The sequence below is a fragment of the Nesoenas mayeri genome (genome assembly GCF_963082525.1).
Source record: "Nesoenas mayeri genome assembly, chromosome: 3".
Classification (NCBI taxonomy): domain Eukaryota; kingdom Metazoa; phylum Chordata; class Aves; order Columbiformes; family Columbidae; genus Nesoenas; species Nesoenas mayeri.
The window spans coordinates 103978285-103992985 of NC_137544.1; the positions used below are offsets into that span (position 1 = coordinate 103978285).

The 14701-nt window shown below is 39.1% G+C and overlaps 1 protein-coding gene across 1 annotated transcript in view; it reads right to left on the reverse strand.

The window, feature by feature from the left end:
• CLIP4 (CAP-Gly domain containing linker protein family member 4) overlaps positions 1 to 12923 on the reverse strand; it is a gene marked incomplete at its 3' end in the record, with an annotated part of 29849 nt that extends 16926 nt beyond the window's left edge. The window contains exons 1-7 of the mRNA XM_080341135.1: positions 12884 to 12923; positions 10569 to 10630; positions 9839 to 9985; positions 6766 to 6905; positions 5689 to 5782; positions 4637 to 4798; positions 1298 to 1416 (exon numbers count right to left, since the gene is read on the reverse strand). Of these exons, the coding sequence (XP_080197261.1) occupies positions 1298 to 1416; positions 4637 to 4798; positions 5689 to 5782; positions 6766 to 6905; positions 9839 to 9971 (648 nt within the window). The 5' untranslated portion in view covers positions 9972 to 9985; positions 10569 to 10630; positions 12884 to 12923. The remainder of the gene's footprint in view (positions 1 to 1297; positions 1417 to 4636; positions 4799 to 5688; positions 5783 to 6765; positions 6906 to 9838; positions 9986 to 10568; positions 10631 to 12883) is intronic.
• Between the last annotated feature and the right edge of the window lie 1778 nt (positions 12924 to 14701).

Genomic DNA, 14701 nt, shown 5'->3' on the forward strand with positions numbered 1-14701 from the left:
AACCCTCCCTGAGCCCCTATAAATCTCCCTGTTTCAACCTTAGAAAACCATCATCCTTACTCAGCATTTACACTCCTGTCCTCATATGAGCAAGCTCTACACACTGTCTCTGGTCAGAGCTTTATCATGGGACTGAAGAATCAAATACCTACCATTCCCTAAAAATCTACAGTCATTCCATAAGTAAAAGTTCAACCCCATTCAAGTCACAGTACCTTAAAACCACGATATAGCCGGGTTAAGGTTGAGCTGGCAGCTTGTTTTGAGTTTTTAGTCATCATATGAGCGACTGTTTCAGTCAGATCAGTCCTGCAAATCTTTATGTTACCACGGGGCACGGGACAGAGCAGAGGCAAGGCAGCAAAAGTGGGTACCGTGGCACTGGACTGGTTTTCTCAAGGACAGAGCCACCCTTCGCCAGCTCAGAAGGCTTGTGCAACTACAAACCAGCACTCCCTGGGACAGCAGCCTTTCAAACATACAGCTGCCATGGAATTTGAAACATGTACATGCACTCAATAGTAATGAAACAAAGGAGAAAAACAGCATTTTTAAAATTATCTAGATTGAATATCATGAAGAACTACTGTATGAACAATGATGTTCCAGAAGATTTCATACCATCAGTAATATATAAAATAATGGCTTCTGAGTAGCTTTAAAACAACCACAATTTCTCATTTAAAAGAAAAAAAAACAAAATTGAAAATGGAGAACTGAGATAATGACTATGCTAAAAAAAAAAAAAAAACCACCAAAAAATCAACAACAACAACAAAAACCCGCAACACTAAACCAAAACACTAAAAGCCAAGATTTGTGGCTACACACACAGCAGCATTTTACACTACGACTCACGCCAATTATTTGGTTAGTAAGTGAAGCAGTTAATGTTTCTTCATTGCCAGTTACTTATGCTAAGACTAAATCCACTGCTAAGTGATACACTGTGCTTCTGGAAGTCACACACTGCACTCCTGTATTTCTGAAAGACCCACCACTGCCGTGACAACCGTTGCAAGACACAAAGGAGTATTAACAAATGAAAGTTCAAGCAACAAACAGAAGAACACCTTGACAGCTATTTGAACTACTGAACTAGACCATGACACAAAGCCAAACTTCAACACAGGAGTATGAGAAAGCATACAAATCCTCCACTTTGAGTTACAAATAATTTTTCTGAGGCACTATCGCTCCATATAACACATTTTCAGCTAACCAAAACCCCAGACAGACTGTTCAGTTTCTCCAGATACTTTTCACTTTTTGGTGAATCTACAGCCTAACTCCTTACCCTAAAGGCAGGATTTGCTCCATGTTCCAGTAAGCACTTGACAGCTCCTGTACATAGGTTAAATGCAGCAATATGCAAAGCTGTTCCAAAATCAAAATCACTACAGGTGGCATCCACATCTGCAATTAAACATCACATGCGAGGTATGTAAGTGTTACGTGAACATTTCATCCTACAGATTGTTTGAGAGGACATTAATTTTTTACAGTTTATGCTAACATTTATACAGATACCATTAGTTATGTTCCACATGCATATAGGAAGTGATTCTACATAGAATATCAACTTTAACTGCATCTGTTTATTCACATCATGAATCAATCTGGAAGACGAGCATTTCCTTCGATTCATTTTATAATACTGATGACTTAACTGCAAAAATGTTGCTATCAAGATACCCAATCTACTGTGCCAACATTAACAAGTTAGTAAATTTAGGTTTGCAGGTAAATTAGTGTTTCAGAAAATATTTCTATTTTATTGTTTCTAGGTGTCAAATTTTAAAATAAGAGGCATCTTCAACCGGTTGTTTTCCTTTGTGAGCAGGTAGTGGGGCAAGCAAAAGCTTACTACACCTCTGCTTTACATTGATTTAGTTACTAATGGCCAAGAACAAAGTAAGACCTAGCAATTTTTATAATTTGTTTTCAAAGAATTGCATTCTGAAAGGTCTTGCACTGATAGTTTGGAAAATAGAGCACTGTATTTGTCTAGAAGATATTTAGCATACTACTTATTCCCATCAATTGTTTCCAACGTATCTTTCAATCTGCTATGAAGTTATTACTGTTCTATAAGATTGAAGTTTTAATGCCTATTTAGTCTTTGGCTCCTCTCCTAAACTATGCAAGAGAGATGTCAATTTGAGTCAATTATGTATATGACCATTTATTAAAAATGCCAACTGATTTAATACACAACCCAAAAGCCAACAAGTATTAGACATAATGTTCCAACTTGAAATAGTGGTGAGGAACATAAAACTTTCCACCTCAGGGCTGCACAGTCTCCTAGTATTTTCCAGTTACAGTCTCTATCCTAAATACCACTAGCCTTTCTCACAGTGTGATAAAGTATATCCCAACTGTATCAACATCCTTATATAGTTATACTAAATTAATATTTTGAGGGCAAATAAAGCATCAACATATATAGAAGAGAAATAAATATGTCTGTATATATATGTCAACTTTATATACTGGAAGAGATTGATTCTGAATTTTATAACGATCAAAGATAAATTTTTAACAGTTTTACAGTTGCACCAGTATGAATACAAACTTAGCTATTTTAAATTTAATTGGCACATGTGCAAAAAAAAGACTGCATTGATATCACAGCTATGTATGCAAATGTACCTTTTACAGATCAAATGTCAAACAACTATTGCCAGTTTAAAACTCAGTAGAAGCTGTGCAGTTGTAAACAACCATTGGAAACTTCCATGTTTGATAAGGCTATTGAAGTATTTTCTGCACACACTGGAGGAACCAGTTTGCAGAGATACTGATCAGTAACATCAGCTACTGAGTCAGCAACAGCTGTACATACTCCTGTTTTTAAAAGTAACTGACATATAGATTTTTTTTTTTTTTAATTAGACTACTATGACTTCCTCAGGCTTGCAAACTTCACACTTGGAGTTTGGAAACACTGTCTTCTTACACCTTTGTTCTAGGTCTAAGTTGGCATAGTCCATGTGACAAAAAGAAACACTGATATATCAATTGTTACCCAGTAACTACCCCCAAACTAACTAGGGAAAATTAATATGCAGCAACAGTCTGTCATTAGCAACCCATGCAGGTTACAGTCATTCCATAATGGTACCACACAACATTTCTAATTCTTAAGCTTTTAACCATTTTTCTATTTAAAACCTCTAAAACTCTAAGATCAAATTAGCTCTCTATTCTAACCATCGAGGAGTAAATCTGTATAAAGAATTTAACTGCAGAGTGTCATAAAGGACATAGTTTAGCGGTAAATGAAAAGGAAACATCTGTGGTACCAGCTGTTTCACAATGGGTGTCTCAGAGTCAGCACAGCACTGTCTTGAGGAGCTATTTATACATCAACCATTTTTTCTCCAGTTCAGTATGAATCCACCCAAGGCATTTTTGCCTTCTCTGTACACGCTCCCTTCTCTGCAAACTGCCTGATGAAGTATGGAGCTAAGACTATTTTTTCTGTTAATTCAGACCATCCATTGTTTTCATGTCACAGTCAGGGCAAATCATTTTATGCATTTAACCAGAGCAGTTTCCTTGGAAATCCTGAGCAAATCCCCATCCCTTCTGTAGGCACTGCACAGGAGGAGATGAGAACACCAAACACAAGTGAGGTCTGAAAGAACTAATCTGCTGATGCAAATTATGGAGACCAGACTATTGAAATGTGATGCTGTTTTGTCTTTTGTTACCAACCTGCACATTACCTCCTAAGCACATCACACATAACAGCTCTGTTTAACAATTACTTCCATGATGACTCACAACACAGTAAGCAACCCTTGGGTACTCCAAAAACCTACCACCTTTTCAGAATTTTGAGACAGTCTTTAGCTTCAACTAGCTAAAAAAGGGAATTAATCATTTTGCAAAATAGCACAATCAGAAGGATATTCAGTGGAACAAATAAACATTTGTACAATTTTAGTAATAAAATTGCTTACTGGTTTTGATATTTGACAAAAGTAGGAACTAATGGTTCTGGTTCAGAACCATTTCTGTATTTCCATTTGCATTAGTGTAAATAGCACTCCAATTACCAATCCTTTATATTATCATTCTAAAAGGTACCATTTATTTATGCCAAACACTAAAGTCAAACTGTTTCTTACACATGACCTTCTAGATAGACAAGATGTGGGAAAAATGAGCATGTCAAAGTTGCTTCGGTAACCAGTTTGCCACGTGTCATTGCCAAATTCCCACTTCTCCTTTACCCTTCTCTCAGCATTTCAAACATACTTCTCAACATTTAAGGCATCTTAAAAACCCTAAGAACTGACCAGAATACTTACATCATCATTTTTCTGCATACATTATCATAGTCCTCAACAGCTTAGAATTTACCTGTTTGCTTTCCATTTTATTAGATATTTCTCTACCATCTGGTACCAAGCTCAAGTTTAGCAACTTTAAAAAACAGCAATGGAATCAGTGCATTAAACCACAATGAAAAATAATGTTAGGAGAAAATGAACCAATGAAGCTGACTAAAAGAACAAGAAATATTTATATAATATAATGGGTAAACAAACCCCACTCTTAAAGACCACTATGCACCAGCTTAGGGTCAACACAGTAACAAAATACAGACAACTACAATGCCTACCTTTCGGCTTTGCATTTTTCAAAATAACTCTAATAAGTTCTGGAACATCAAAATAGGCAGCATAATGCAAGGCATTCATATTTGTCCAGCGGCTGCGTAAACTGCTATCAGCACCCAAATCAATAAGCTGCGTTGCAAATTTTACAGCGGTTTCAACATCACCTGCAAGGCAAATTTCATAAAATGTGCATCAGGGATTTATTTAAATGGCATCAAAAATATGGACATGCTTACATGTAACCATAATGTATATTAAACCCCTAAGGCTCACAGCAGAACACTTACTAGTAGATGCCTTTCTTCTTAAGATTAGGACATAGGAAAGCTTTGCCTTTTATCATGAGGGGCTGAAATGTCTGCTATAGTATATAGTAACACTACCTGTTTATCTCTAATGTAAATAACATGTCACCCATCAAAGACAAGGATTGTAGTATCTGATAGAAGAAAAAAAATTACACTCCACGATACTGAAGTTTATGTTAAGAGATCTGCTGCCCCCAGAAAAGCAAACCTCTGTCAGACCTCACTCAAACTTCGTTCAAATTCAGAGAACTGGGTTTCGGTCAACAAAAGAGTAGCACAACATAGAAAAGCTAACAGATGTGTTCAAACAGAATTAAATACACTCTTATTCCAGTATTCATGATCATAATAATGCAAATGAAGTTTATTGTTTTCTTCTGACATGATCAGGGTGAAACAAAAAAAAAGGAAAGCCAGTCACCTAAATGTTCTGGTTTCACTGACATAAGAAAACTGTCGATAGCTTAGTTCACAGTTTGCGCCTCAGTCTGAAGCAGCCTTTGCTACATTAAATATATGTTTCTGTTGATAAAATTGTTTGCAATACCTATACCACTAACTCAACTTACTTCCAACTGCCACAGCCATAACCACGCCACAGTTCTGTATCTTCCTTTCTGATGGCCACTAGAAGGGATAAAACCCATCACTAAAAAATAATCTACTGCAAGGAAAAATTCTGTAATAGTTGATGGGATTAGCCTTTGTCAGGGTTTTTACATATATAATGATGTTTCTTTACTCACCAATACCATGAGCCCCTGATTTGCAAGTGTAATGCAAAAGAGTCATGTCGGTCAGTCCATCTCTGTCATTCACATTGCAACCCCTTTTAATGATCTGAGAAACAAGTGGAAAACAAACACATTTTAGCTCTAGCATATCACTGACATCAGTATTATTTAGTAAGTTATTTCAGATATATGGACTCCTGGATTCATTTCAACAGCTAATAAAAAAGAAGCCTGTCAGAATAGACTCTAACTGCAGAACTGAGCAACATGCAGAAATGTAATAAATAATATTATGTGGATATCATTAACCTTCATTGTTTACAGAATTTAAAGTTTCTTTATATTATTACTTCTAACATACATTTCACATGCTGAAAAGTTAACTGCTCAACTGAACAATAGAAAAACAACATCATTTATTAAGTCTCTCTGCTTGCTCTTTGGTGTCTCAACAATTCCTGCCTACCTCCGCTCCTCTCCCCTACCCCGCCATCCCACCCCACCCCCCCAAAATAAAAAAGTCCCCATTTATCCTGTGGCAGGAAGAATCTTTGTCATACTTCCCACCTGGCTAGAAAAGCCTGTAATCCAGAAGAAAAATAAGAAAGTAGGATGGAATTACTAGAAACAAGAAGTCTTCTCAAAGCAGCCTACTGCAGGTTGCAAAAAGATTTCAGATCCTATCTCATTTTGTGCCTTGGAAACATTGCCCTTGAGGTCAGGCCTCACTGTAAGGTCAGACATTGGAGTTTATGATTGCTGCTAAGTATGAAACTGAAACACCAAGGTGAAGGGTCTCTAAATAACTGCTTTGAGAAGAAACATTGTTTCTACATTCTGTGATTCTGCATGATTCTGTGATCCTACCACCAATCCATACGCACTGATTTTTCACCCAGCGTCTTTCCCTTTCCAAACGAATGCTGACAACATGTGCAATACACGGCACTGATCAGTAAGTACTTGTTACACAGCAGAAACTGTATCTGCATTTATAATTAGTTCTGCTTCTCCCTGAACTGTTTTAATTTGTTGTCACCATAGTACTTTAACACTGAAATCATTCAAGGATCTCCATTTATACCTCACCTCATTCCCAATAATATCAATGTTCTGCTGGACCTGTGGAACCCATTGCCTTAAGATAGCAAACAATTCAGAAACTGATGTTTTGGGGTTGAAAAGTATTTCTTGGCATGCTGCATCATTGGGATCAAAGAAGGAAAACTCTGTTAAAAAAAAAAAATGAATCATTATGTACAATCGTAAGTTTTAACATGCTTCTAACGTTTCAAACCCAGAGGCAAAGAAAAACAGAGAAAGTCACTTTACTACAAGTCACAGTGGAAAAATCAGAATATTGAATTGATTTAGAAAACTGTGTTTAGCATCTGGTCTATTTTTTCTTTAATACTCACATCTATCTTGTACTTCTGAAAAAGTTGTGAATCAGTCACCAATACAAAGGTACTGCAAGACTGATTTTAAGTTTAGGCAAGGACCAATAGAGATGTACAGTGATTATGCTAATACTCTTCCTTCAAGCTAGCAAAGAACTGCTGGTTCTAATCTGTTCCCAAGCACAGACAAGCCTCTTGATCTCTCTGTGATTAAATGTGTACGTGATTTCTCCATATGCTGCAAAACATGTATTTTCCCCACTTCTTCCATCACGATTTACATAAAGCATACCAAAATATAAACACATGCACAAATCAGGAAGGCATTCCATGGCCTCCACTATTTTCAGGTATTTCGTGAATCTATCAGTCCCAGTTGGTGGCAGCTGCAGGTAACAAACACCTTCAAAAATTAAGCCAAACCAAGAATAGAAAAAAAGATGTATTTTTAAGATTTTAAGCCTCATGTTGCTTAAGGCAACCCAAAGTATAGGTGTAAAAAACACCTTATTATTAAAGTACAGTATTTCATATTACGTACAGGTGTATGTGTGTGCATGTATATACACATACTGTATTTTAAATTTGTGGAATTTCTTCAAACTCTGGAAAATCGTATGAAAGAATCTGGATAGCAATGGCTATTAGGAGAGGGAATGGAAGCAGAACCTACTATCATCAGCAAATTACTGAATCATGGAAAACAATGAACTTCTGGCTCCACCGCAGCTATCAGGGAGTTGCCTTTTAAAAAGGTTTCAAATAAATGTACAATGTCAGCTTGTATCAATCACAGATAAAAGGCTCTCAGAACAGACATACAGGTTAAGTAAAATAGAGCATCAACCACCTAGGTGTATGACATGGTATAAACTACCTCTAGATGAGTCATCATTACCTTCCCTCAAAAAGAGCATACCACATTTCTAGCTTGGATTAACAGATAAAAGCACATATGGTGCTCACTTCCTGTCTGTCTTGAGTTTGCATTGCCTTGATCCAACGAGGATGAAAAAGGACAACTTCACTGATATTTAGGATGAATTTTTACCTGTACCTAGCATACAAAAATAAAAAAACCCAAACCCCTTGTCTCCCAGCACTACACAAAATGTGCTTCTTACCTACATCCCATGCATTGACACAGATCTACTGATGTATTTACTGATATTTAACTTCTGCATAAACCACAGTTGATCTCATTCTGACAGCTATGAAGTAAATAGACAACTAGCCAACAAGATCAATCATCTTCCCCAACATGCATGATTTTTTAGTCTACCAGGAAGCTTTCTAGCTATGAACCTGAACCAAATTCTATATCAGAAATCAACTCTAATAGACTGTTACAACCAGCATGCTAGGGTAAAAAACATGAGAGAATATATTAAGTATTAATAACAATAATCCTAAGTGCTTAACAGGTGATCAGTTGTAGTGTTTGCAAACCAAAGAAATGTTACAGAAAATCTATTAAAACAATAAGTTCCACGAATGGATAGTGGCATCTAGAATACTTTAAAACATTGCTTTCTTGACTTGTATCTTTCCCATGCATTGATTACAGTGCTCAACTATATTAAGGAAAAATAAATGCACTTAATGTAACGACCAAGAATCTTTGTCTGTTATGGTTTAACCTTTTTGCCCAGATTCCATAATATTACTGTTACACAGGTTACAGTAACCTCCTATAAAAGGAATATTTTTTTATTCAGTAAGTAGGCATAGACTGAGCAGGTCTGATAGCAAGTGATATTGTGGTGTTGTTAGAAGACATCATAACACACGACTGCTAAAGAAGGATGAATGGAGAATTTTTCTAAGGGATAAGAAAACAAAATGGAATAAATCACAGCAGTACTTACAGCAGAATAGGAAAGACAAGTTATGAGAACAGGGCTAAACTATATAAAAACACATGTTCATGTACTAAAATATATCCTACAGAATTGCTAAATTTCCAACAAATTTTCATCAAATGGGTCTCAAGAACACTAAGTCTGCCAAAACCAGAACATTACATTATGTGTATTTCTTTTTCCTGAATACAGTTGAGTGCTGTAATCAATGCATGGGAAAAACAGAGGTGGAGACTAATTTTGAAGCTATATAGATGCTATTAACATCTTCTGCAACATTAAAAGACATTAAAATTGTAGCTATCTATAAAGATAGCTACAGTGATATTTAATGTTATATATCCTGTTTTAAATTTTATAATAATTTATACATGTGAAGACAATTCAACATTATTTCAAAAGCTGATCACTGATACTTGCTATAGTTTTCTGTAGACACTCATTTCACAGTCCTTACCACCACAAACATCTACACTTCCAAGAGAAATATTCCCCTATAGCGTATTGCTTGCACACTGAAAATACAAGAGAAAGCCTAACTCTAGAGGTTTTAAGTGTGATGTAGATGCTTAACTACATTTAAATACTGCAATTTAACATCTAACACAATATCCAGTTCCACATCGAAATGTAAAAAACCTACAAACATCTGACCACACACACAGAAGAAACAGTATGAAGGAAAAGATAGTATATTTAAAATGTATGCAATCAAAACAACAGAAAAAGCACAGGTCTTCATATTTCATTTCCTTTAAAAAAGGATAGATAATTCATTTAACAAGCAGTAAACTTTTTCTGAAAATAAGGAATAAATTAAGAGTTGAGAGCTTTTCTTAAAATTCATTATTCAAATATACTGTCTGATGATCACATTCATTTTCTCTTAGAAGTACACACCACAGTCTGAAGGCATTGGTGCTGCAGCAACAGAAAAAGTAACAGAAGTTTCAGAATTTGGGAATAAGAACCGTTCTCTTTCAAATAGGGAATCTCCTTCCAAGGAGGGTTCTGGGAGATCCTCTATGGTCATCTTCTAGAAAGCCACTTTAGAAGGAAAAAAAAATAAATAGCCTCATTAGAAATACTTTGGAACAGTCCTATTGGGGTAAGACACAATGTGCAATGAGACTAAAATATTTTCTTTTTGCAAACATAAAATAATACTACTATTGTATTCTTACAAACAAAGTTAATTAGTAAAAGTTAGCAGAGTATGGTATTAAGGATAGACAACTTCTAGTTTTGACTTAGTCACTAAACTTGCACGTTATTAATGGAAAACATTATATTTCTCCCCAGTTTCCCACTTGAGCAGTCATGAAAATAGTAATGCTATAATTAGCAAGCACATAGTGACGATGAATAGATTGGTATATTTTATAGCTTTATGAAAATGTGAAGCTCAATTACCCTTCCTCATACTCTGCATGTATATTCCTTTCCTTCACAGTGAGGAAGCATATGCTACCAGCTACTGCCTTCTCCTCTTTTAAAGTTCTCACCACTTTAATCTTCCCACACAAAGCTGCAGACAATTCATCACCGAGTGATTCACTCCTGGACTCACGATTCCGTATCAGCTCCTTTCCCAGCTTCTCCCTTCTATGTTTTAATATAGCACACTTACCACAGTGTTGTAACCTCCACCCTGATGTTGTTTCCAGACAGCTTTTCAGGCCTTAGCACAATCTAGGAGACAGAAGAAAGATTAAATGGCTGTACAAAGTTATACTGACATTTTCCTAACAACCAGGTCAAGTGACATTCTAGTTATGGTTCACTTACTAAGACCAGATTAGAGCTGGTTACCACTGTAAGACACATAGTCAGGCAAATTCAGTAACAAATAACAAAAAACATTATTCTTAATAGAAATAGGCATTATTGCCCTATCAGAGACTATAGCTTACACTTGAAAAACTGGAATTCTGCATCTTGAATTTTCATGGTCAAATACTCAGGGTAAAAGTAGTGCTTCTACTAGACAACCTACAATTTTATTCTGGAGATTGCTATACAGCACTCTCTACTCAGGAATTTGTTTAGCCAGTTTGCTTGACAGAAATAATTCGTGGAGTGTTAAGGTATGTTTGGTTTTTTTATATTTAACCTATACACATGAATAAACAGGCAAAAGAAAAAGTAGTCTGTAGTAGACTTATAAGTAGACTCATTTTGGGGGTTGTATCCTACACACAAGCAGCTAAGTGAATAGATTTACTCTAATATTTCCCCAAATAAGTTTATCACACTATTTGGGAACCTCTCATAATCTACATTCTAATACAAAAATCATTTTAACAGTGAATTACAGATGCTAAACTTGAAATAAATAAATGAAAACTTTCTCTTCTTGGACGCCATGAACAGTTCACCCTATCCTCAACTTGGAAAAGAGATCCAGATGAAAACTGCTCATTTTTCTCCAACTAGTTTATTTCTTCAGTCTTATGCAACTGTATAAATGCATGTGCTGGCACAACACTAAGATCAAGAAAGAGGCCATTGAGAAGGGCAGGACTATTTCTTCCCACAGCATTATCAAATTGCATCAGCTTAAGCATTCTTAGATTCAACAAGGCCAAAAATATTACTAATTATTTCAATTATTATTTTCATCTAGTAAGGAGAAATTAGAGTTTACATTTTGAATGGCTTTATAGTCATCATAAATATGACAGCAACGACTTTCTCATATGAAGGACTAGAAAGTCCCTTAAGCTCCAAGTCACTAAATCTCTTTGGCAGGGCAAGAGTGAAATAAATTTGCTGCCTTCTGGTATTTGTTCAGAGACTATGACAAAACAAAACAGAGCAAAGCTTTGTAAAATGCATGAATCCACAACAGTTTTGCACAGGTAGCACATCAGACACTCTCACGAAATGCACAAAGGAACAAGTAATATGCATGAATGTAGAAGAGATGACAGCTGAACCTGTTAAGTTAGAAAAAGACAGGAAAGCAATTGTAAGCTTTTTGCACAGAGCTGCCAGTGCAACAGTGAGGAAACAAAAGAAACACCATGAAAAGTAGCCAGATCTGATTAAGCCAATGGTAACAGGAAGAGGTGAGATTTGCAAAGTACAATAACGAAAGCTGCAACAACTAGAAATCAACACAGACATTTGAAAATTAATACCAAAAAAGATTGTTTACTGCACACAGAAAAGCAGACTGCACAGAAGAGAATCTGTGCATTTGCAAGTATCCAGGACACCTCTTACTCTGAGGGGCCAGAGGGGAGAATACAATCTGTCACATGAGTGAAAAGAATTCAGCACGCAAGCTACCAAAGCAAAGCAGGCGGGGAAAAAAGCCCTGTCATTGGGCAGGTGACGTGAAGACCTAAATGCTACAATGCATGTGCACATCCAACACCATAAAGAATGACTTCCCAGATTCACATGAGTGCCAACACCTCCTGGCCCAAGCATGCACATCCTTCCACCATAGGATCTTAACTTGGATCCAGAAATAATATTACCATGTAGTGACACATTACTGAACCATGCAATATCAAGGCAACACACTGTGCACCCATGACAACCTCCAGAGCCTGCTAGCTCAGGCACAAGAACATCACAACCAGTTAATGTCACACACACATACCTAGAAAGGCAAAAGGAAAGCAAAAGGTTGAAAACTATTCCAAAGGAAGGGAAAAAAACATCGTGCTCAGAGTAACGTCTGTTCTGAGCATAAAAAAACTGCCTGAGGTATTAATAATATCCAAGGTATGTGGACTCAGGTGGGATGTCCTGGTGAAACAGAATGGAAGGTCTTCCAGAAGAGCAGTAATTTCCCTGCATTAGTAGGAGAAGTTTAGACAAACAGCAGGAAATGGTTAGAGAAATTAAATGAAAGGACAGAAATCTCCTGTTTGCAGTACTGCCAAACTAGCACTAAAAGGAGTTTAGTACAGCACAGGGTACCACGCTTACCGTCTGACAGCCATACGTTCTTCTAACTGAACTCAATCTGAAAATGAAAAATATAAATATCATTGGAAAAAATCAAGAAAACTTGAAGGAGTCATCAAATAAGCATACACTTATGCTGGCACGATTGAAAAGCAACTACAGGATTCCTGATATCCACATGTTACAGAGAGCTACCACTGCATATATATATTAAAAAAAAAAATTTAGTTGTATAATACAGGATCCAACTTTTTCCTGTATTCCAGATTTTGCAATATGCGTTACAGCACAAAGTTTTCCTGCAAGTGCTATAAAATGCTAAAGCACTTCAAGGTATTAAATACAATTGCACTGGGGGTCTGACAGCAGAAGTTGTCATGAATGTGATGTTATTTTTGACAATAAGCACATATAATGGACTACTTATTGTGTACTTATACGCGCTCAAGAACTAAAGCTAAGTTCAGAAAGCAAGACTCTTGCACATACACTATCTGCTGGCTTTATAAAATTTACAGCAGAACGATAGAGACGTTGGTGTGTACATGTACACCCCAGACTGGCTTTTCAGCTGGCGTGCGGGGCCTCTTGCAACACGGCGCTTGGTCTGGCGAAGCTGCCAGTTTCACAGAGCTTCAGAGCGGGCCGCGCTGCCTCTGCCCCTCCGAGCTTCCCTCGGTAGCTCCCGCAGCAAACGCCGGTCCGGCCCAGCCCGGGCTGGTTATCAGAGCGAACCCCGGCAGCGGGGGGTTCCGGCCGCGGCCGCCGCCTCGCGGGCTGGGGCACTCGGTGATACCTCACCGAGCCGCCAGGGCACCGCACCAACAGGCCCCGCTCCCGCCCTGCCCCACGCAACCCGGCCCGCCGGGGGGCCCCGGGACCCGCGCGTGTGCCCGGAGCGGCGGGGGCCAGGGCCGGGCTCGGCCCGCCCGCTGCGGCGGCCCCCGCGCCGCCACCCCGCCCCCACCCCGCACGGAAGCAGGGCGGGAGAGCACGGGGAGGCCGCCGGCTCCCGTCCCGCTCCCCCGCAGAAGGTGCGGGACCGCGGCCGCCCCCCTAAGCCCTACCTGCTCCCGGCAGGGAGGGGCACGGCCGGGACCTCCCGCGCCCGCCCGCAGCTGAGGGAACCGAGCGAGGACCCATCCTCGCGCCCCTGCGCGACCTCCACCCCGCCCCTCTCCGCCCATCGGCCTATCGGCTGCCAGCACCGCCCTCCTCGCCCCGCCCCTCCCCGCCCACTGGCCTATCGGTTGCCAGCAGCCCGCCTCGCCCCGCCCCGCCGCGGGGCGTGTCCCCGTGGTGCCGGCGGGCACCGTGGGCCGGGTCTGGTGGCTGCTCGGCCCGAGTCGTGGGTGTTCGGGTAGTTCCGGAGCGGCGGCAGAACAGCGGGAGGGAAAGCTGGAAATACTGGGATAGGGGTGGTGGCTGGGAGAAGAGGGAGAGCAAAGGGAGACGGCGGCTTCTTAAGTGGCGGTTTCGGGTGCACACTATTCGTGGGTGCTTAACACCGTAGCGTGTTCCTGCACGCACAGCTGCGTGAAAGGGACTGGCCGAAGGTCACCCGTGATCGCTGCACCGAACTCGGAATTCTGCATTTCCCAGTCATTTCACTAACCAGCTGGAGGAACGGAAGTAGCAGCTTCCAAGAAGGCATTTCAGGGGGCGCTTATCCGTTCCTCTAAACCTAATAAGGATCTAAATCCGAAGATCAGTAATCTCTAAGTAACGCGTGTGGTGGTAAACCCATTTTCATATGGCTTGAGCCCAGGCTACTTGAGGGGAATTTGACCTGGGTAAAAACTCAGACAAGGTTTGCTGTATTTTTATGCTCAATGTGGG